At 41.9% G+C, this 25,220-nt stretch overlaps 1 protein-coding gene across 1 annotated transcript in view; it reads left to right on the top strand.

Annotated features, from left to right (window-relative positions):
- The window catches only part of NR3C2 (nuclear receptor subfamily 3 group C member 2), a 273,186-nt gene that overhangs the window by 7,603 nt on the left and 240,363 nt on the right, over positions 1–25,220 (top strand). The window contains exon 2 of the mRNA XM_065405555.1: positions 1,531–3,313. Coding sequence (XP_065261627.1) covers positions 1,533–3,313 — 1,781 coding nt within the window. The 5' untranslated portion in view covers positions 1,531–1,532. The remainder of the gene's footprint in view (positions 1–1,530; positions 3,314–25,220) is intronic.

Genomic DNA, 25,220 nt, shown 5'->3' with positions numbered 1-25,220 from the left:
CTATATATATATAGCGCTAGCTATAGCTATATATAGCGCTAGCTATAGCTATAGCTATAGCTATATATAGCGCTAGCTATAGCTATAGCTAGCGCTATATATATATAGCTATAGCTATAGCTATATAGCTATATAGCTATATATAGCTATAGCTATAGCTATAGCTATAGCTATAGCTATAGCTATATATATATAGCGCTAGCTATAGCTATATATATATAGCGCTAGCTATAGCTATATATATATAGCGCTAGCTATAGCTATATATAGCGCTATATATAGCGCTATATATAGCGCTAGCTATAGCTATATATAGCGCTATATATAGCGCTAGCTATAGCTATATATAGCGCTATATATAGCGCTAGCTATAGCTATATATAGCGCTATATATAGCTATAGCTATATATAGCGCTATATATAGCTATAGCTATATATAGCGCTATATATAGCTATAGCTATAGCTATATATAGCGCTATATATAGCTATAGCTATAGCTATATATAGCGCTATATATAGCTATAGCTAGCGCTATATATAGCGCTATATATAGCTATAGCTAGCGCTATATATAGCGCTATATATAGCTATAGCTATAGCTATATATAGCGCTATATATAGCTATAGCTATAGCTATATATAGCGCTATATATAGCTATAGCTATAGCTATATATAGCGCTATATATAGCTATAGCTATAGCTATATATAGCGCTATATATAGCTATAGCTATATATAGCAAAAAGCATAAATCCTGCTTTCAAATTCTTTTGTTTAGGTTGAGTACAAACTTTATAAAAAAAAATATGAGAGAAAAAAGTGTTATGGTTTTAAATAGATTAGACATTAACATTGAATACTGAGCACGCAATATATTGGTCAAACTAAAAAAAACCCTTTTGTATACTGTAAGGTTTATAAGTATTTATGTTTCATTTTGTGCATAACTTTTAAAATCACTAAAATAGTCATTGAACTAACATTTAATTCAATAAAGTCTTTATTTGTTAGATTTTTCAAAATAATGTAGGACTAGATAGTACGTTTTATGCACAGCAGTGAGTAAGCAGCTGTGGTAGGTGAGGAGTATTTTGCTTACAGCCTTTTTCAGGGTACAGCTCATTTTCTACCTGGGTTGGCTGGCATAGAGGGGAGTGTGGAATCATGGGTCCATTCACTGCCTGTCCCTCTCTTCCCACTTTACTCATTTGTTCTCTGGAGGAAGCATCAGCTGTGCAGGCTTTGTGCTTCCCTCAGCTCCCAGAGGTAAGGTTTAATAGCCCTCTAAAGTAGTTGCATAGGCGGGAGGTGATCTGTACACCCTCCTATTTGTCTGCATGGCTATGTTATGGCTAATCAAAATCTATGGTTATTGTTTTAAAACAGCATTTATTATACTAGATTTTATATATAGAAAATAATATCACATGATAAAAGTATTTTACATTTATTAACCTCTCTGAATTGTAATATGGAATCATAAAAAGCCTATAATTTATTAATTTTACTTTTTTTGTATTTTTTCCTAGTTATGGAGACAAAAGGATACTACAGTTACCCAGAAGGCTTAAACATGGAGAAACGGTGGGCTCAAGTTTCTCAGTCTGTGGAGTATTCTTCTTCAGGTGCTGGAGAGCGGACTGATGAGAGTAATTATATGGAGATTGTAAACGTAAGCTGTATATCTGGTGCTTTTCCAAACAGCAGTGCTCAAGGAAACAGCAAAGAAAAACCTGAACTACTCCCTAGCCTGCAGCAAGATAATAATCAGCCTGGTATTTTAAACTCTGACATAAAGAGTGAGTCAGACTCAAAGGAACTTTCAGCAACTGTTGCTGAATCTATGGGTTTATACATGGATTCCATACGAGATGCTGATTATACCTACGATCAGCAAAATCAACAAGGGAGCATAAGTCCTGGGAAGACTTATCAAAATGTTGAGCAGCTGGTAAAGTTTTATAAGGAAAATGGCCATTGTGCCTCTCCCTTAAACAGTGCAAATAGGCCCTTGAGATCTTTGATATCAGACTCTGGAAGTTCTATGAATGGTGGTCTCATGCGCACTATTGTCAAAAGCCCTATAATGTGTCCTGAGAAAACTCCTTCGGGCAGTAGTCCTCAGAACATGACTCCTTCAGTTTGTAGCCCAGCTGGCATTAACTGTGTATCCTCAACTACTTCTACTAATTTTGTAAATTTTCCAGTGCACAGCCCAGTCAGCCAGGGAACTCCTTTGTCATGCTCACCTAACATTGAAAACCGGAGCTCTAGATTGCACAGTCCTGCACACGTTAGTAATGTGGGATCTCCTCTTTCTAGTCCTATAAGTAGCATGAAATCACCAATATCAAGCCCTCCTAGTCACTGCAGTGTGAAATCTCCAGTCTCAAGTCCTAATAATATCACTGTGAGATCCTCTGTGTCCAGTCCTGCAAATATGAACTCAAGGTGCTCTATTGCCAGCCCTTCCAATACAAATAATAGGTCCAGTCTTTCTAGTCCAGCTGTTAGCACTGTGGGATCTTCTATCTGTAGCCCAGTAAACAATGCCCTAGGCTTCCCTGCTTCTGGAGCACCAGCTGGACCTAGCACAGGCCAAGATACTATTCCTAGTCCAGAAACAAAAGACAAAGGTGCTCAAGAAATCACATTTCCTAAAATGGAGGAAATGGAGAATGCCATCTCAAACAATTGTGTAGCTGGTCAGATGAATCTTGTTCAGTTTATAAAGCCTGACCCAGATGGAGCATTTGGTAGCTCATGTATTGGAGAAAACAGTAAAATCAACTCTGATTCCCCATTTTCAGTACCAGTAAAACAGGAATCAGCTAAACATTCTTGTTCTGGTGCCTCTTTTAAAGGGAATCAAGCAGTAAATCCATTTCCATTTATGGATGGTTCATATTTTTCTTTTATGGACGACAAAGACTATTATTCTCTTTCTGGGATTTTAGGACCACCTGTTTCATCATTTGATGGCAATTGTGAAGGTAGTGGGTTTCCAAATCCAGGCCTACCTGTGGGTATTAAACAGGAGCCTGATGATCGCAGCTATTATCAAGAGAACAGTATGCCATCGTCTGCCATTGTTGGTGTGAATTCAGGTGGACAATCATTTCACTACAGGATTGGAGCTCAAGGCACAATATCTTTATCACGACCTGTTGCTAGAGAGCAGACTTTTCAGCATGTGAGCTCATTTCCTCCAGTCAGTACACTAGTTGAGACATGGAAATCACATACTGACTTAGCGTCCAGAAGACATGATGGGTATCCAGTTTTAGAATACATTCCAGAAAATGTGTCAAGGTGAGCAAACTGAAATCCTGTTTGTTTGTTTTTTCATACTACACAATGTCTAAATAAGTATGACTGGTTTTTTTGTTTTGGTTTGGGTTTTTTTGCACAATTTAGGCTTGATATTTTCTTTTTAATTTCTAAAGCTGCATACATATTTCTTGGTGTATTTCAATGATTTATTAGTCAGTTTCTCCATTAATTTTGCTAGCTTTTTGATTCTGGTTTTAATAAAAATAACCTGCATGTTTCATATTCAATATTTAAATACAGAATATATTATAATTAGATGTGATAGTGCTACTTTTTGATCTTCTTCCACGATAAGTATTTGTTTTTAATAGTGGAGCTTGTTGTCATTACTTTCATGTGCCATATACTGGCTATTCTTTCTTAGTTGTTGCTTTAATGCTTTGTACTGTTGGTGGTGATCAGAAGGAAATAAACAAAATGGAAATGGTACATTAGGAACTTAGAAACTTAAGTTTTGTGTTATGAACTTATATCCATCTTTAATTGACTAAATTTAAAAACTAAGCATGAGGGTCTGTGGCAAACCGTTGTTTCTGAATCGTGATTGTATGAACATTGTGGTTTACACATACACCTCTTCCCCGATATAACGCGAATTTGGATAGAACGCGGGAAAGCAGTGCTCCGGGGGGGGCAGGGCTGTGCACTCCGGCGGATCAAAGCAAGTTCGATATAACGCGATTTCACTTGTAACGCAGTAAGATTTTTTTTTTTTTTTTGCCTCCCAAGGACAGCGTTATATCGGGGTAGAGGTGTACATAGAAATGTCTCTTAAACTGAGGAGGGCTTTAAAGACTTGACACATTTGAAACAACTACAATCTGATTTAATCTGATTCTGGTGAAGTGAAATATGCCAATATCATTTGAATTGTGTACTACTTTTCTGAATCCTAAATAGTTACGCTTTAATAACAAATGGAGTATCCATATACTGCAGATAGAACAGTGTGTGTATTTAGGGCAATAACATTTAGAATAGGGAAGGTATAAAAGAAGCCTGCAAGTAAGTGCAAATAATTGACTTTAGAATTGTTGATAGTATACATTTATCATAGTTCTGTAGTTACACCACAAATGAGTAGTAATAATACTTTGCACTAATATAACACACTTCAACCTGGGATCTCAGTGAATCTTATAAAAATGGGTGGTATTGTGCCTATTTTACAAGTGGGGACACTGGGAATAGAGATTTGAAGGCCTTCTCTACAGAGGAAACAGTGAGACCTATAATTAAGCGCTGGTGCAGCTATACTGATGATCGTGATGGTGGAAGTTGTACTGTAAACAGGGCTTAACACAATGAAAATGCTTATCTATTTAACCTTGCTCAGAGCACACCTGAGCCCTCTCTACTTTACAGCTTGCACTGCTGCTACTGCCAGGAGAGCTGCACTGGTGGACTCCTTTGGTGAATCACATGTCCAGTTTTTGACAGTGTAGATGCAGCCAGAACAATTTGCTGAAGATTGTGCAGAGTAGTCAGTTGAAGAGTTGGGGACAGAACTTAAGTTTTCCCACCCCAGGTCCCTTGCTCTGATTAGTAGATTCACTACCTTTTGGGAATGCAACATTTATCTTTTCCTTCATGGGGGGGGGAGAGAATCACCGAAAAATATATTCTATTTATACTTTATTTTTCAGATTTTTTTTTAAAAAATTGTATGTTCTAATTAATAAAACAAACTGAATATACTACTTGTGGCTGAAAGAAGGATGGAAATCTGTCTACATGAAGCCCATGGGGCAAAAGACGGAATTAAAGAAATACTAAAATGTTCTCCCCAAGCCAAATAAACATAAACACCAATTCAGTCATTCTTCCTCCACTCTATCATTTTCCAAGCCATATTTCACGTTTGCTTTGGCTATTCCATAAAGCACATATTCTGCTGACATAAATTTTTTTTGGTATCTGTCTCAACTTGAAAAGTGTATATTCCACCCCTAATACAAAACTTGGGTATACTGCAATCCGGCATATTTAAGTTTAAACTATAGTATTCTGTGTCTTAGAATAAAGTTCACTAGAGGATTAATGAAATATTTAAAGGAAAAAAAATCACATTGAGGTCCTTACTTCTGTAAGTAGTCCTAGTGACATCCATGAGAGTAATTGCATCACTAAGTGCTACTCATCATGAGTAAGGGTTGCAAATGCTCATATGTTATAATGACTTTTTTTTTGTATGTTTCACTTTGTATACATTTTATTGTTATGAGCCTGTTCACCAACAATTAAATGCCTAAACTGCTCTGTAGGGACATATGAAATGTTAAATGACAATTTCTTACCAGTCTTGTAGAAACATCTTGTGATCTGCCTGTCACACTAGTCAAGGATCGATCTACCCACTTATTTGCCTCTATTTAGACCAATAGGTAAATAATCAGTGCCCTCAGACTGGAATCTAAACTTTTGATGCATGTTTGGTATGGGTGTTAGTGTTGTCCTTACTATGTATATGACCCAGATCCTGACATTTTTATCCTGTCCGTATACTGCTGCATCTGTGCAGAGCCCCATTGAAGATGATGTGGGGCTTTGCCTGGGCATAACAGTCCACCCATCTGTTGTATATTTCAGAGTGGGAGCATATGTTATCTTTTTCACAGCATAACCCTATTGTGGTGTTAAAACAATACTACTACTATTAAGCTGTTTGGAATGGCTCTATAATTACAGGTGCAATCATGGTTCCATCATAAGCCTTATTTACAAATGCCCTTTCTATAATTTTTTTTTAAGGGAAACAATCTGACCTGAAAAAAATTTCTTCTTCGGATGGAGAAGATTTTATTCTGTGTATGAAATTTGAAAGAAATTGCAGTGGTCATTATATCACTATAATGGTCACATTATAGATCAGTAAATTTCTTAGCTAATTTTGAAAGTAGAGTAAATTCTCTTGGATACCTTTTAAATTCAGAAATGGCGTGTATTTTTTACTTAAAATGTATTGTAGTTGTCTTAGTATTTGTTACTTAGGATTGTGTTGAAGGAAAAATTCAAAACATAAGAACTTTTGTTTATTTGCTAATGATTGGGTGCGTGTCGTGTTTATATAGTGTTTCATGGAGATAGGAATCTATTTGCCACAGAGAAACTAATCTCTCTTTAGTGCAGAAAGAGATCTGTTCAGAAGTCAAAAAGTACCGATAAGTGCAGAAAAAGTTTCATATAAGATGTCACACATTTTTAGGAACGGTTGTCTCAAAACACAATCTTAACTCTTTCTCAGTCCTGTCCACCCTATTAATGTGGGGGGACACACCTCATGCTATTCCTTTTCAGCACGCACATAATGAACACTAAGATGCCCTCTAATTTACAGCTGCCTTACATGGTGAAGGCATAGGATGGCTGGGCATGGAGCAGAGTTAAATTTAGGTTTTGAGAATTAATCTTGAGACTGTTAATGAGAATGAATATTCTTTTCTTAAAATGATACCTATTAAACTGGGGCTTTCACAAGACAATTGTTCTTGCTAACCAGATCTAATAAACATTATCCAGACATGACAGATTCTTGCCACCATGCTGATTATGCCCAGTACAAACCATCATCAGGAACATTCCCCTTTTCTCCTCATTTATTTTGTCATTGTTTTTCATAGTTGTTGCTCTTTTGATGTTTAGTCAATAAGGGTTTATTATTTGTAGAACTAGTACTTAATATGATGAGGAAAGACGTGGTTTTCCCATGCAAAAATACATTTTCTTTTGAATTTTATGCTAATGTGTGTACAGCATGTCTTTTTTTTTTTTCTTTAAAAAAATTAGGTGCATAAAATGTTTTAGTGTGCATCACACATGTAAATATATTTTTTCAAAATGAATGGTATCTCTAAGAAATGTTAAAGTAAATAGCAACGTGGGTTTAAAACCAGTCAGGTATGTTTGGTTGTGTGACTTCATTGAGAGAAATGTGCACTTGGAATGAAAATAAGATATTTTTTTAAAATGATTGCTCATCTGAGGCAAAATGCAGTTCTAAGACTCATGATCATGCTAGCTATGTACCTTTCAAAATGGTTAAGGAACATGTCACGGTTGCTTGAAACAACAGTAAAACTGAAAAAGATAACCTTCTGCTTCAGATTTGATGAAAAAGCCTCAGCACCAATGTGCCTTTTCTCAGCAACTTACCAGAACACCTCACATATATATACTCATTTTATTTTTTTCTTAGTCATCTTGGTGCATAAAAGCAACCACTGTTTCTATAGGTTTACCACTAACAGCTATTAAGAGTAATTTCGATAGTAATTAAAATTCACATATTTGGGCCAGTTCATCTCCTTGCACGGTAAAATCCTTTGTGGCAATCCCCCAACACCATCCCACTGGAGGGATCTGCCTGTTGCATTCCCCTTCCCCCTCCCCCCCCCCCCCCCAAAAAAAGACTAGTGTAGCTATACTACTAGGGACTCATGGTTGCTGTCTTTGGGGCACGCAAGTATAGCAGGGATTGGGAAGAGGATACCGCAGAAAAGATAATACAACCTCAGTGGGGCCAGAAAGGGACAATGTATATCTCTCGCCCAACGCCTGGCTCACCCCACTCCTCTCCCCAACCTGCCCAGTTTCCACTTCCTCCCCCAACATAGTTCCCAAGTGGAATGTGGTCACATCCCCTTCCTGTGCAAGAGTGGGAAGATCCATGCACAGATGGTTGAGGAAACAACCCTGGGGCATTGACTTAAAGTGTTACTTGTTCAGACAGGTGACAAAAGAAAGTACTCAGGTTTAACTTTTTATTTTCCAGTGATTTGAATGACATTTTTGACCAATGCCATTTCAGTTTGATAGGTTCCATTTTTAACTTTTTAGGGTTTTTTTCCTGACTATTGTGAGGAGTTTTGCACCACTCATCGAGGAGGCAAACCTTTCTTGTCTTGTTTTGTTATTTTAAAGTTTTGGGTTTTGGCCTTGATTCAGGAAAGCATCCCCATTCAGGATTGCAATTAAATTCCATTTAAGTTAAGGAACTTAGCCAAATGCTTAAAGTTAAGCAGGTGCTTACCTTTAAGAGAGAAACTTTAATTGGCTTCAGTGGGCTTTCAGTGAAGCCCTTGCTGATTTTAAAAAAACAAACAAACCCTACAGAATGTATGTATGACCTTTAAAAATGTTAGTGGCTGATTATATTTTAAAAAGATGTGTATTAAGATTAGATGTGTGTATTCTTTGTTGATTCATTCATTTGTAGTATTTGTGGTAATAGCAATAGTTTTTATGCTTAAAACTGTGAAGTCTGTCATAGTAGACAGACTGGACTATGTAACATGGCCCCAGTCCTGAAAAGGTACTGTCTGCAATCATAGGGGTCTGCCTCTGCAGAATGCTCTGCAGGGTCAGCAACATATCCACGTTGTGTATCTACTATATAGAGTGCTAAAAAGAAAACCCAGATTGTGCCTTGATAGTTTGAGTAAAATCATCACTGATTTTAAATGAATAGTTCTGGTTTAAAATCTGATGCCACAATATCACAAATATTTTGTAAATAAACTGTTTTTTAAATATTATTGAGAACAGTCACTTACTGAAATCATATGACACAGAAATAATGGCCTAGCAAATATTATTTCCCCCCCAAAAGCCCCTGTGTATCCAGACCCCCTCCCTCCCCCAAATCCCCCACTGAGCCACCTGCACCCAGGTTGCCCCACACAACTCTCTCAACCCACACTTAGATCCCCCCCCCCCACACACACACACACTAAGCCCACTTGGATCCTGCCTTGCTGAGTCTGCCTGTCCACACCTGGTGCACCTGGCACGGCGGGGCATGGCCCTGGGGTGTTTCTGGGGCAGGCCCAGTCCTTGTGCTGTGTCAGTTTCCACTTCCTCCCCCAACATAGTTCCCAAGTGAAATGTGGTCACATCCCCTTTCTGTGCAAGAATGGGAAGATCCATGCACAGATGGTTGAGGAAACAACCCTGGGGCATTGACTTAGATTTGTGGTTCAGAAGTGTTACTTGTTCAGACAGGTGACAAAAGAAAGTACTCGGGTTTAACTTTTTATTTTCTAGTGATTTGAATGACATTTTTGGCCAATGCCATTTCAATTTGATAGGTTCCATTTTTAACTCTGTGCCCCACACAGAACCCTCTCAACCCACACTTAGATCCCCCCCCCCATGCTAAGCCCACTTGCATCCTTCCTTGCTGAACCTGCCTGCCCACACCTGGTGCACCTGGCACGGCGGGGCAGGGCCCTGGGGTGTTTCTGGGGCAGGCCCGGTCCTTACGCTGTGTCAGGGTTGGGTGCAGCGTCACCGCTGAGTCCGTGTTCTGGGGGTGGGTGGGGGGGAGCTGCTCCGTGATCTCCTACCTCTGTGCAGCCAGTGGCCTGTGCTCCCCAATGCCATGGTGGAGCCTCCACATTTATTTGACAAATAAAATTTGCAGCATTTTAAAATATTTTGCGCAGAATTTTTAATTTTCTGGCACAGAATTTTTACTCTTTTGGCACAGAATGCCCTCAGGAGTAAGTTTTAATATAATGATTGGGTGGGGGCGGGGGGGGGGGGGTGGAGAGGAGGGGTCAGAAAGAAAATGGTTGAGAACCCCTGTACTAGAGGACTTTATAGAACAGTACCAAGCTGCTGAAATGTTCTCCAAACTGAACAGGATTTTTCCCCACCTTAGCTTCCCAAAAGTAGTAGTATGAGAAGTTCATCACTAAGTAGTGATCCTTTGTTAATGTAAAAGTTAGTTTTAAGCATAGTTTTGCTTTCTTCCATTTTTTTTTAAATGATAGATTATCTTTGTAGCTTATTTACACCAAAAATTGTTAGAAAAATGATTTATAGTCTTGCTAAAGCAGCAACTTCTGTGTAATTTTTTTTTATTTCCCTCAATAGGAGAGTAAATGAAAATTTACAGGATCCCTTGAATATTTGAGGCCAAATGTTCAAATTGTTCCTTATCTGTACCTATGTGCATTTATGTGCCCAGTGGTCCGCTGTTTTTGTTTCCTCAGTTGTTTGTGAGCTTTGTGCTCACAAATTCAGATTTTGTAAATACATAGCACAACATTTCCAAGATCCTCTGAAAATTTGGCTTTTGAGGCTTAATTTTCAATGGAAAAAAATGTTAATGCAGGATAATTTCTATTGGATGCTGCATCCAAAAAATGGTCAGTGAAAGGTCCACATAGAGCAAACTATGTGACATGGATGTTTGTGCCCTAGAGAGCTGCATATTTAAATCTGTGTATCCACAACATTGGCTTTTTTAAGGTTTTTAATAATGTTTTTGTCTTTTATGAAAATCTCGAGGTCAGAAAGGCCATGGGGTATGGAAACACTTACAGGGGAATCTTGACAATTTGCCCTAACTGCTGAATTTGTGAGTAACTGAAAGAACACACAGAAAACTAGGATACTGCAACACATTTATTTGGTTAATTTATTATGAAAATAATAGCATAGTATTATACTTTCATAATGTACTTTCAGTAATATAAGACCTCGTTACAGAAGTCTGCTATTAAATCTTTGCTGAGAGGTCAGAAGATGGCACCAATTTTTGTGTACAGATTCTAAAATATGCAGATTAAAGAAATCTAAATTAGCAAAATTCTACAGAAAATACATAAGCCAACCCCCCTCCCCCAAGATGGATAAGTAAAAATGGAAATTTTTTATAACCCGTTCATAAGCGGACCCTATAATTCAAGGTTCAGCAAACTTTGGCTCCCGGGCCATCAGGATAAGCCACTGGTGGCCTGAGATGTTTTGTTTACCTTGAGCGTCCACAGGCACGGAGGTAAACCTAAGTAAACAAAGTGTCCTGGCATGCCAGCTGCTTACCCTGATGGGCCGGGACAGCAACTGGTGGGGAAATTTTTTTGGGGGGGAGAAGCTGGGAGTCAGGGGAGTAACCCCTGTGACCACCCCCACATGACCCTAGCCCGGGACCCCCACTCTCTCCCCCTCTCATCCCTTCCCACCTTATCCGGGGAGGGCCTCTGGAGGATGTCTCTGACCTAGCTGGAGCTGCTCTGGCAGCCTGCTCCGGCAGGCCAGACCGGTTGGCGCGGCCGCAGCATGCTCCAGCGGGCTGGGCCGGGTGGCATGGCTGCAGCGTGCTCCAGCGGCGTGGCCACAGCCTGTTTTGGGAGGTGGGGCCGAGCGGCACGGCTGCAGCCTTCCAGCCCCTGAGCTGCAGCTGCTTCGGAGGCTGGGGGGAGAGCAGCGTGGCCAGAAGCGGAAAGACTCTGGTCCCGCCTCTTCCCTTCTGGCTGTGCTGCCTCTCCTTGCTCCCTCTGTTGGGGGGATGGGCTGTGTCCCACCTCTCCCTCTCCATACCCGTTCAGAAGCCGATCACCTTCTCTGGTGTTTGCCTTTTTTACTAAAAAAATTCGGTTTATGAATGAGTATATATGGTAGTTCATAATTTTAATAAGGACTGGAAGACCGTGATTTCTGAAATGTCCTGTATGAAAACCATTTACACCTTTATATATCCACAGTAAATGTGGCTGGCTTATTGGACATCTGACTGTTATAAAGATGTGTTTGCATATAGGTAAATTTATTGCGATAGTGAGAATAACATTGCAAAGCCTTTATTCAGGCAGTACTCAAATAGTCTACAGTGGGACTAGTGTGGGAGGCCTAGAGTCAATAAACCATCTGGGTTCAGCAAAGCATTTAACTTTTAATGGAACTTAAGCATGTGCTCTATAGGGTTGGATTTAAATACTTACTCAGGTGCTTTACATAGATTACTGTTGGGTTTAGTATCTATATTTGTAAGGAATGCTTCTGAAAGGTATCTTCTATTGTAAACTACCATAAGCACTACATCTCTTATCATAATAGCAAAAGCTAGAATTGATGTAAGGCTGATTGAAATCAAAATTTGTTTGGGGAAAATATTTTAACAGAATGTTAAGGTTGATAGGTCAAGCACTGAAGTTGGGAAATGCAAACATTAAAGCTGCACATACAGACTTAACTCTGTCATCTAGTAAATATACATTATGATGTGGGTAGACAAGGGTGGTGACAGTAACACATTGATAGATAAAAGGGAACATTCAAAGCAGATATTATATATTTAAAAAAAAAACATTTCCAGTTGTAAAGTTTATTTAATGTTAATTTGATGTGCCTCACACATATCTGGCAGTTGCATTACAGAGTAGTATATACATGAATTACTTTGAGATGTGTGTGCCTCCAAGGGGGAAATGTGGCATCCATTGTTACAGCAACACTGAACAGCAGTGTGTTGAGAGGAATCAGAGTAATTCAGTTTTGGTCAATTTTTTATCATTCCACAACTTTATATTCTGACTTCTAAACAAGACTTGTTTATTTACATACAGAAGCATAACTATTTTTAAATAGTCCCCCAATAAAAAAAATATCATATAGGCACTTCAGCCGTTACCACACAACTTCTTTTCCTCTTTTCTGGCATTATCTCTGCATATATTTAAAAATCGTGATTCAGACCCTCCAGTTGCAAGATTTTTAAAAAATAAGTTTCACCTTTTTAAAATCTACCTTTGATTTTTGAGAACTTAAGGAGATGTGTGGTTATATCGGATTCAAAATGAAACTTTAAATGCATACTTCCCCCATTTCATTGCTCATAAGGGAAATTCATCTGTTCTTCTCCATCCTTCCACCTTGTAATTGTCTCCCCCTTCGTGATCCATCCTTCATGTTCCTGGCTGTCCCAAGCATTCATGTCTTCCCATACTTCCCTTCCTTTCCCCTCACAGTTAGTTACTTTCTTACCATTCACATTCTCCTTCTCTGCCATTCCTGTTTCCTATCATACTCTCAGACTCCCTTCTGTTCCTCCTTTTCTCTGACTATTCTCCATCTCGTTCCTGATGCCAACATGAGGAACTTAAAAAAAAAAAAAAAAAAAAAAAAAAAAATCAAATATTGTGCATCTCATGATAAAATCGTGAGTTGGTGACATTGCTTTTCCCACAATCCTTGTCTTTCCACCCTCTCTGACCAAAATACCTATTTGCTCTTGGATGCCCCATGCCTGTATGTCCACACACCTGCACAGAGGCAACTCTGCTTCCACCCTACATATCGACTATCACAATCTCACATACCAGCATTAGCACCCACCTTTAGCCTGTGACCGGCATGAGATGTAGGCAGGCAGTTTGGCAAGAAGATCTCTCTCACTATACTCCAGGGAGTGGGAATGCTCCATTCTCAAATGATTCTCCCCATGAAAGTACCAGGGGTGGTTCTATCCCCCTCCCTACAGATGAGGGATGGAGAACCATGGCTGTTTTATATGCCCCTCTAGGGGGCCACCATGGCCTCTGTCTCACTGAAAATGGGGGATGGGGAAGCAGGGAGGTTATTCTGTTTTTTCTCACTTCAGAGGCATGGGGAGGAGACAGAGAGGGCTTTTAGGGTATGTCTACACTACGAGAGTAGTTCGATTTTACTTAAATCGAATTTGTGGAACCGATATTACAAAGTCGAACATGTGTATCCACACTAAGGACAGTAATTCGACTTTGAGCCCACACTAACGGGGCAAGCATCGACATTGGAAGTGGTGTACTGTGGGCAGCTATCCCACAGTTCCCGCAGTCCCCGCTGCCCATTGGAATTCTGGGTCGAGCCCCCAATGCCTGCTGGGGAAAAAAATGTGTCGAGGGTGGTTTTGGGTAACTGTCATCATCCAACCGTCACTCCCGCCCTCCCTCCCTGAAAGCGCCGGCAGGCAATCAGTTCGCGCACTTTTCTGGTGAGTGACAGCGCGGACGCCACAGCACTGCGAGCATGGAGCCCGCTGCGATCATCGCTGCAGTGTGGCCGTTGTCAACACCTCGCACCTTATCATCCACCTTTTCCAGAGGCAGATGCTGAGAAATCGGGCGAGGAGGCTACGGCAGCGCGGTGAGGACATTAAGTCTGAGAGGGACACAGACCTCTCACAAAGCACGGGACCCCGCGCCGTGAACATCATGGGGGCAATGGGCCATGTTGATGCTGTGGAAAGGCGATTCTGGACCCAAGCACGGACTGGTGGGACCGCTTAGTGCTGCAGGTCTGGGATGAATCACAGTGGCTGCGAAACTTTCGGATGCGGAAGGGAACTTTCCTGGAATTTTGTGAGTTGCTGTCCCCTGCCCTGAAGCGCAAGGACACCTGGATGTGAGCAGCCCTGACTGTCCAGAAGCGAGTGGCCATAGCCCTCTGGAAGCTTGCAATGCCAGACAGCTACCGGTCAGTCGCGAACCACTTTGGCGTGGACAAATCTACCGTGGGGGTTGCTGTGATGCAAGTAGCCAACGCAATCGTTGAGCTACTGCTCTCAAAGGTAGTGAGCCTGGGAAATGCGCAGGTGATCATAGATGGCTTCGCCGCGATGGGATTCCCAAACTGCGGTGGGGCTATAGATGGAACTCGCATCCCTATCCTGGGACCAGACCACCAGGCCAGCCAGTACATTAACCGGAAGGGCTACTTTTCAATGGTGCTGCAAGCACTGGTGGACCATAGGGGACGTTTTATGAACATCAACGTCGGATGGCCGGGCAAGGTTCATGACGCTCGTGTTTTCAGGAACTCTGGTCTGTTTAGACGGCTGCAGGAAGGTATTTACTTCCCGGACCACAAAATAACTGTTGAGGATGTGCAGATGCCTATAGTGATCCTCGGGGACCCAGCCTACCCGCTAATGCCCTGGCTCATGAAGCCCTATACAGGCGCCCTGGACACTGAAAAAGAACTCTTCAACTACCGTCTGAGCAAGTGCAGAATGGTGGTGGAGTGTGCTTTTGGACGTCTCAAGGGGAGATGGAGAAGCTTACTGACTAGCTCTGATCTCAGCGAAACCAATATCCCCATTGTTATTGCAGCTTGCTGTGTGCTCCACAATCTCTGTGAGAGCAAGGGGGAGACCTTTATGGCAGGGTGGGAGGTTGAGGCAAATAGTCTGGCTGCTGATTACGCCCAGCCAGACAGCCGTGCGATTAGAAGAGCCCAGCGGGACATGGTGTGCATCCGGGAGGCTTTGAAAGCTAGGTTCCTCAGTGAGCAGGGTAACCTGTGACTATTAAGTTTGTTTAAAGAGAAGCTGAACCTGCCCCCGTTTCTTTACCCAGTTAATGTTGACTATCCTCTCCAGTTACATACCCCCTTCACCCCATTCCCCCCCTTCCAACACACGTTTAAAAATAAAATAAATGGAACTTTGTAATGAACACCATTTTCTTTATTACGGATTTCGCGGTAAAGTGTTGAAACTGGGACGCAGACTGTGGTGGGGAGCGGGTGTAGTGATGGAAAGGACGCTTCTAAACTCGAGGAATGACAGGCTCCTGCTCCTAGAGCGGTCCGCAGTGGTGGAATGGTTGTTTCAACGGAGCATGCCACCCCTCCTTTTCGGGACTCTGTCTGTGGGGGCTATGTGACTTTGTGGCGGGGGAGGACGGTTACAGATCCCCTGCTGCGTGGCTCTGTGATCCAGGATAAGGACCGCTGCATAAGATCTCTAACCGCCCTCCCCCGCCACAAAGTCACATAGCCCCCCCACACACAGAAGATGAAAACCACCTCCCAGACTGACCAGGGTGCCTAGTGACTGCAATGTGTGTGTGACCTTCTGCTGAACCTGCCTCCGTGTCTGTACCCTGGTAAAGGTGACTGTCCTCTCCAATTACCAACCCCCTTCAAATAGACTCTCCTCTAAAAGAACATGATGGAAACAGTAATTAACAGAAATGTATTTTTTATTAGCAACTACACAGTTAGGGGATGAAACTGGGACGGGGGCTTGGGTGAGGTGGGAAGGAAAGGACTTATCAAATTTTTGGGAATGAGAGCCTTCTGGTACTGGAGCAGTCTGCAGAGGTGGAGTGACTGTTTTCACGGCCCCTGCCGCCCCTCCTTCTTGGGACTTTGGGTGGGGGGGTATGGGACTTTGTGGCGGGGGAGGGTGGTTAGAGAGAGACTGCAGCGGGGCTCTGTCCTCCTGCCTCCGGTCCTGCAGAACATCCACAAGGCGCCGGAGCATGTCCGTTTGCTCCCTCATTAGTCCAAGCAGTGTTTGAGTCGTCTGCTGGTCTTCCTGCCGCCACCTCTCCTCCCGTTCGCTGTGTGATCGCTGGTATTGCGACATGTTCTCCCTCCACTGGGTCTGCTGGGCCGCCTCGGCTCAGGAGGGTCAGGAGCAGCCTATAAATTCTGAGAACATGTCGTCCCGTGTCCTTTTCTTTCTCCGCCTAATCTGCGCCAGCCTCTGGGAGGGGGATGCCGGGGTAGGTCGGGAGACAGTTGCAGCTGTGGGATGGGAAAAAGGGAGTGAATTCCTCACAAAGATAAATTTTTGTGAACAATGAACATAGTCTTTCTCTGTGAACAAGACCATGCACAGCACCTATCACATGCGCACTCAGGACAAGGTCGAATTTTCGGCCTTCCCATTCAGTGCCTGGGGTCTTGCAACGGAGATCAGACAAGCGGGGCAGGACAGCGGAATTCGGATAGCAGGCTGACATGGTAAGCCGTAGACTTTTGGCTGCTTAAAACTTAAATTATAGCAGTGCCCTCCTTTCACGTTCAAAGCAATGCTCCTACCGTTGGCCAGTTCCTGCTGCCGGCAATCCAGCAAGCATGAACTCTGCCCCGTCCCACCCCCTCGCGGCTGTCCCCGGGAAAGATCCCTGTATGCTGCCCCTCTCCCGCCTCCACCGCGTGGCTGTAAACCGCCGGTTACAGTTATGTAAAGGAACAGGCAAGCAGTCCCAATAGTAACATTCCCCTAATTCAAATCAGGTCACCATGAGCGACATCACTCTGCTGAGGATTTCGGAGACAGAGAAAGACCGCATGCTGCGTGAAAGCCAGCAAAAACCAGGGCCGTATGCCGCCATGCTCTGCAAGGCAATGATCCCAGAGTACTTGATGATAGCCTGGCGTGGAAAAGTTTCCTACCATGGAGGACACAATAAGGCCGCTCTCCCCAGGAACCTCATGCAAAGGCTTTCCAATTACCTCCAGGAGAGCTTCGTGGAGGTGTCCCATGAGGATTTCAGCTCTATCCCCGGACATATAGACCTTATTTTGCAGTAGTTGCACTGCCAAGGACTAAAACGTTAAGCTCCTAGGGCAAACTAATCATGAAAAACCCATTGTTAATATTCCTGTTCTGTTAAAAATAAATGTTTACATGTTTAAAACACTTACCGACTGATCCTTCCCCTGATTCAGGGTCCGGGTTAACGCCTGGGGACGGTTGGTAGGGGATCTCCGTGAGGGTGATGAAGAGATCCTGGCTGTCGGGGAAATCAGCGTTGTAAGCGCTGTCGACTGCCTCGTCCTCCTCATCTCCTTCCTCATCTTCCCTGTCCGCTAACATCTCAGAGGAAGCGGCCGTCGACAATATCCCATCCTCAGAGTCCACGGTCAGTGGTGGGGTAGTGGTGGCGGCCGCACCTAGAATGGAATGCAGTGCCTTGTAGAAACGGCATGTCTGGGGCTGGGATCCGGAGTGTCTGTTTGACTCTTTGGTCTTCTGGTACCCTTGTCTCAGCTCCTTGATTTTCACGCGGCACTGCGTTGCATCCCGGCTGTATCCTCTCTCTGTCATGGCTTTTGAGATCTTCTCATAGATCTTTGCATTCCGTCTTTTCGATCGCAGCTCCGAAAGCACGGACTCATCGCCCCACACAGCGATCAGATCCAAGACTTCCCGGGATCAGTCCATGCTGGGGCCCTCTTTCTATTCTGAGATTGCATGGTCACCTCTGCTGGAGAGCTCTGCATCGTTGCCAGTGCTGCTGACCTCGCCACGATGTCCAAACAGGAAATGAGATTCAAACTGCCCAGACAGGAAAAGGAATTCAAATTTTCCCGGGGCTTTTCCTGTGTGGCTGGTCAGAGCATCCGAGCTCGTACTGCTGTCCAGAGCGTCAACAGAGTGGTGCACTGTGGGATAGCTCCTGGAGCTATTAGCTCGAATTCCATCCACACCTACCCTAATTCGACATGGCCATGTCGAATTTAGCGCTACTCCCCTTGTTGGGGAGGAGTACAGAAATCAAATTTACGAGATCTCGATGTCGACATAAATAGCTTCGTTGTGTGGACGGGTGCAGGGTTAATTCGATTTAACGCTGCTAAATTTGACATAACCTCCTAGTGTAGACCAGGCCTCAGAAACTGAATTGCATTTGCTGCTGGAAGAGCAAGCAGGAACTTCTATCTGTGTTCTGATTCTTCTGTTTGTCTTGCTTTCAGCTGTGTTTGAATCCCAGTGCTGAACTTTGAGCAAACAAAAAGATCAAAACTCTTCTTGTTTGGCTTGACTGCATTTCAGCAGGATACTGATAGGACCTCACCATGCCCCTTTTATAGACACTGAATTAAAAACAACTGAAACAAATGCTAGAGAATCTTTTTGTCTTACTAAGTTTCTGCTTCTGTAGCATTGTTAAGCAATGCAGTTCTGTTTTTTAACTTTTGCAAAAAATATTTTAATGGCTGGAACCTGCTCTTTCTGAAATGAATGAAAGTTTTGCCATTGATTTACTTGTGGGCATATTCCTTCTCCTACTGTAAGGTAGATAACTGTGACTAAGTTCGTTGTGCTTTTTAGTATTTATGCATTGTTTGATCTGGAATTATTAAGGTGTCTTGCTTTTGGTGTGTTTGTTTTTTAAACACCTTTTTTGAGTGTTTAGATTTGATTGTAAGAATTGTATTACCTAAACATTTCCAATTTTTTTTTTTGGTACAGAAAATAAGGACTGCATAGATAATATACCTAAGTTTTAGATTTCATTTTACTTCTGGATCAGAATTCTTCAGTTAAATATATGCTAGGACAACATTTAGTCCAGTCAGTTATGAATTAAACTATGACTTAACAAAAGCTTTTTTCTGAAATAAGATTATCTCTTTTGGGCTTTTTTTCCTGTTGCACTGCTCTTGAATTACCGTTAGTATTTGAAATCTTAACTCTTTGTGATCCATGGTCACAGGCAGGGCATGGTTTTTAAGATGAATTATCCAAGGACAACTTGAATTGTCTGACAAGAAAATAAGGTGGTCACAGTTAATTAGCATTTGCTTTCATTTACTTTAAGATTAAACTGTTTTGTGCAAATGTTGTGCCTCACCCAAGGACAAGATGGTGTCTGATTGGACCCACGTTTTAAAAACTGTGGTTGCACTGAATGATCAGCACATCATATTGAGGCTGAAAATTTACCTTCCACTTTTTTTTTTTAAAACCGCACCAAATGAAGATTGCACCTTCTACTTTACTGCATTTTGGGAGTAAAGTGAGTGTAATTATACATGTACACTTCTCCTGGAGGGCAGTATGAACTACCAGGATAGTAAATTGTTTGTTTAGCTTTTTAAAAAATAAGCAAAAAGATTGTCAGGCATGAGACCAGTTTTGTAGCTGCAGTTTAGATATGCTCATCAGTCAATGGACTCAAAAAAATTTTAAGCATAAGCCAGTATCAGGGAGTCAGTAATTAAATTTGTCCACAGTGGGATTTTAGTTTTCCTAGGCTGTCAAACTATAGGGTATTTCCTAGCCTTTTTGCTAACGTTTTTTTCTGAATTCCATATAATCCTAACATGATACTGCAGTTATGTGGAACCTGTAAATAGACTACATTTCCATTTCTTTTTTTTTGGTCTGTCTTTTCATGTGTTGCTGCTGCCTTTTTATGAGGGATAAAGATGCAGATGGCACTGAAAAATTGCATTTTTAAAAACGTATCTACCTAAATCTACATTGCTATTTCAAGAGTGCAATGCTGAAATGTATGCCTTGCATGAATATAGAAATAACTTTTTAAATATTTAATAGCACTATTTACCTGATTGTCTTCACTCTTATGAGATAAACACATTAATTCAAAGCAATGGAAATCAAAAGTACTATCTTTTGGTGCTGAAACTTCACAATTTCTGTTTTTCCCATTAATTTATTGTTTAGAGTAGACTGAGCTATTTTTTTGCGAGGCTGCTCATGAAATTTAGAGATCGCACTGTAGGATTCTGAATGCCTTAAATTGGTTTGAGCAGTTCGCTAGGCAAAGCAGTGGTCTGTTCAGAAGAGTTTTTGTAATCATGCTTTGTTACACAATGGCAGATTCAGGCCACAGAGGACAAGGGATAGCAGTTATGTTTAGTTCATATTCGGATAGAGCCAAAAGCCCATATTTTCAAAAATGTACATTTGAATAGTGTGTGTAAATCCTGAAGTGCTTGCACAAGTTGGAAATTTGTAAACACACATCTGTGTACTTCATAACCCTCACTCATATGTGCACATTGACAGCGCTGCTCCCATAAATCAGGCCATTTTGAAACATTGTGTCATAGTCTAAAAGTCCCAGTTTACTCTGGCAACATCTTGCCTTTAAAAATCAATCTTGGTTTGTATACTTAGCTCTTTCATTAACACTGTTATAAACTATGGAGTGATAAAGGGAGTACTTTAAGATTAAGCTGTATTCCTAGTTCAAGGACAACTGGTGATCTGATTTCAAAAACATCAGAATTGAAGCTGGAAACGAAAATTGGCTTCTTTTCGCTGTTTCCTTGTAAATACCATCAAATTGGGAGAAGGGGATGTTGCACTTCTGAGACAATGCATTATGGCAGTAACCTTTTGGCTGTGCAGACTAAGGACTTGGTTCAAAAGAGGATTTTAGCATTATTTATGCTGTCTACAGGAAAAAAATCACAAAACAGGGCGCAGTTGTCAGGGTTTCTTTTTTCTTTTCTTTTTTTAAGGAATAGAGTAGTTTGAGTATTGCAGATTAAGATTAAGTAAGTGGGAAATTTGCTGTGGTTCTATCAGTAGTATACATGAGTGGTCAATTCTGTTACTCTGACTGTATCCAAAATTGTACTACAGAGTACAGTCAGGAATGATGTATTTGCTTATTTACATTATGTATGTGTTCGTATATGCACTACATCCATGAGTCCTGCTACTCTGAAACTGAGGATATGGAGATCCTGCACAGGGGTTTTGCACCTGCCCTGCTTCAGGGAAGTTTCATGCACCCAAGCAGGGAGGGAATTCTTGGGGGAAGGGAGCTGGGATTCCCCGGCTAAACATCTTCCTGCAATAAATTGTATAGGGAAGTTGCAGCAGCAACTGTAGGCTGCTGCTGTGGTTCTGAGGCTACATCTACACTATGGGGGAGGGATCGATTTCAGATACGCAAATTCAGCTACGGGAATAGCGTAGCTGAATTCGACGTATCTGATCCGACTTACCCCCCTGTGAGGACGGCGGCAAATCGACCGCCGCAGCTCCCCCATCGACGGCGCTTACTCCTACCTGGGCTGGTGGAGTACGCGCGTCGATTCGGGGATCGATTATCGCGTCCCGACGAGACGCGATAAATCGATCTCCGAGAGATCGATTTCTACCCGCCGATCCGGGCGGGTAGTGAAGACAAGCCCTTAGATGCCAATAGAGACCACAGAGCTCCTCCATTCATAGCTTTGCAGCCCTGGGGAAGATTCTGTTCCCCATGTCCCCTGCTGACCTCTTCAGTTTATAGTGTGTTTATTCAGGTGTGCTGGGGGAGGATTGCACCTTGGTTCCAATTATTTTTAGCACAAAGGCTTATTTAAGTTAATAATTAAAAACAAATATTGGTCACTAAACATTCTTTAAGGATTTGGTTTACAAAAACGTTACTTAAATGGCTAACCTGTTCACCTTTTACAGCATGTTGATCTATGATAAAGGCTTGGTGTAAAGTGTTAAGTAAAACCACATTTCAGCACGATTAGCTGTGTAAGCCCTGTATAACTTAACCATCAGATTCCTTCAAATACACTGTGGAATAACTGAATAATTTAAATAAATTCAATTATAATTCCTTAAATCTGTATTTGAATTTGTGCAAACTAGCAGGAAGATGAACAAAGTGTGTGTGTGGGGGGAGGGGGGGTGAAGGGGAGAGTCAGACATGTCAGTTTCTATTCAGTATATGGAAGTAAATATTGGATACTACCCAACATTTTATTACCACTGCCAGCTAACTCTTTAAAAAAAATTGCAATGAAATAATGTATTTGATTTGCACTTGTTTTGTAACTAACCTTTTCATGTCTTGAGATTGAAATTTACATTTTAAAAAAAGACATCAATGTGCCTCAGGTGGCACGTGACCAGGATTTAACACCGAATTTGGTCCACTGATCCATCATTAGCTTCCCTGGTACAGGGAGTGCAATGTGAACACTGATCCATGTGTTCTTCCCCGCCCGCCCCAGAATTGACATTAAGACATAGATTAGACACCACGTTTTTGACTGATTAAATATGGGTCAATGACAATGTCAGTCTGCAGAAACAGATAATATAAAGTGCTGTTATTAATTTCAAATTAAACTTTTTGGGGAGGAAGGGAGGGGCCTCTAGCCTTCACATTTTAATATGTTTTGTACAAAAGTTTGAATTTATTTAAAAGAAATCAGGAGTGAGTTATATGGTGAAAAGAATGTGTAACTATTAGCAATATATATATATTTTTAAAGTGGGACCAGTCTGCAACAACAATAGATTTAAGATTGCCCTATTTTTATCAATGAACTCACCTCTCCAGAGGGCCAGCAAAAGTGTTTGACACCATTTTGGACTGAACCTGATGACCTTCAAGGACTCAGTGCAGCATTCCTCTTCTATACCAGGTGTTTGGAAATGGAAAGGAATTGTAATTGTAGCCATGGGAAATTATTCAAGGGGGAGGGAAATTTGAGGTGGGTTATTTTAAATTGTTGCACTTTTATTTATAAGTTTGTCAGGAGAGCCAAGAACATATGGATGGGCTTCCTTTTTAGCACTGCTATAAATAAAAATAAAGTCTAAGTCCAATACAGGGACAGTGGAACTTTAGTGATGAATAAGCCTTGAGATGTCCCTCTTTACAGGAATGAATTTCCCCCATTTGAGGTGGTAAAAACATCCACATGTGGTATACACACATACGTGCATACACGCATTATACCACTGATTTGTCAATAAAAGAAAGCAAAGGTGTGTGGTGGTATAGGCAGCTTAGTTAGATACTGCCAAGTAGTAGTAAATTATGCAAACTAATTTAACAGATCAAACTGCCTTAGCTTGTTTTTCAATACATCTTATGGATCAATACAACTTTATAAAAGCAAATTTATTGCATCGCAGCTAGTTATACGTTGTAAAGGCCGGACAAATTCATTTTAACATGGAATGAAACTGAATCAAAAGTGTTAAATTTTTTTACCTTATGTGCACAAAGTATACTTGTAAGGCTTATGCTATGTGAGTCAAATATAATTAGTTGATTTCCAAATAAAATATAAAGTTGCTTTTATTAATATGGTACCTTTATAACATTTTCAACATGTTGGCTTCCTAATATTTTATAATTTGGTTATTTACTACTTTACATGAAAATGTATAAAATAAGAAGGAAAAAAATTAAAATGTCCTTGTAAATTAGAAAGGACATTTTATTTTATGATTCTTCTGTATGTCTAGCAGTCTGTTTTTCTAATACACCAATCACATCATTCTTAGATGCTTGAGAGTCTTGAGACCTTCCACAAAACTCTCAGGAAGAGTTTTCTTTTCATTATTCTCAGATCTTCTGTGCTCTGTCAGCGAAGTCTCCTCCTATTGCAGTTGTAAATACATACAACTGATCCACTTCCTGGACCTATATTAAGTCCTCCCTGCTCTCAGTAGGAATGGGGTTTATATACCCCATCACAGGTACATTATATCCCCAAAGTTCCTAAAAGAAGTAAATGCATTGGGGCAGTAATTCTTGGTTGGGGGGATGTATTACCTTTTTTCCACTCTGCAGAGTACACCAAATTCAGAGGTGACCTAAGTGGTGTCATAAGTTACAAAGGGTTACCATACGTCCGGATTTTCCCGGACATGTCCGGCTTTTTGGTCCTCAAATCCCCGTCTGGGAGGAATTTCCAAAAAGCCGGACATGTCCGGGAAAATAGGGAGGCATGGTAAGGGGACCGCCTCCTCCCCGGGCTCCAACTTTCCTGGCTCCCGACGCTCTCCACCGCGCGCTGGGGCCGAAGCAACTTCCTCAGCGCAGTGGCAGCCGGAGCCCGGGGAGGAGGCGACTGCGCGCTCGGATGCTGCCCGCCGCTTCTGTGCCCCTGCAGTTCAGGGGAGTTGTTAGTTTTGCTGCAGCCACTCCACTCGCACTCGGGCAAAAGACGCTCGGGGGACCCCGAATGCGAGTGGAGTGGCTGCAGCAAAACTAACAACTCCCCCGATCTGCAAGGGCACAGAGGCGGCGGGCAGCATCCGAGCGCGCAGCCGCCTCCTCCCCGGGCTCCAACTTTCCCGGCTCCCGCCGCTCTACACCGCGGCGGGGGCCGAAGCAACTTCCCCAGCGCAGCAGCAGCCAGGGGGTGGGAGGGAGGAGGGGGAATGCGGGGTGCTCAGGGGAGGGGGCGGAGTTGGGGCAGGGCAAGGGGCGGAGTTGGGGTGGGGCCGGGGCCCCGTGGCGTGTCCTCTTTTTGCAGTATTGAAATATGGTAACCCTAAAGTTACATGTCAGTAAATCCGTGTACATCAAGGTAATTTACATAACGAAGGGGCAGAAGATTACATGTTTCAGGTCATAGCAGGAATAGTAACAACATCAGGAGCGGGAAGGAATAAGGAAATGAGAGACTACGAAAGGGAAGGGAAAATTAATAAGAATGTGGAAGGAGAGAGGAAACAAGATAGGTATTGGCATAAAAACTTAGCATATAATAATAAGAGGTACTAGGTCCTCTCCATTCTCTTTGACATCACTGAGAGTTGTGTCCCAAATCTCTCGGGATTTAGTTCAACACGGAACAACAGTAAATCTAAAAGGGG

The sequence above is a fragment of the Emys orbicularis genome, chromosome 5 (assembly GCF_028017835.1).
Source record: "Emys orbicularis isolate rEmyOrb1 chromosome 5, rEmyOrb1.hap1, whole genome shotgun sequence".
Classification (NCBI taxonomy): Eukaryota; Metazoa; Chordata; order Testudines; family Emydidae; genus Emys; species Emys orbicularis.
The sequence above is the reverse complement of the archived record's forward strand: the minus strand, read 5'-3'. Positions and strand labels throughout refer to the sequence as shown.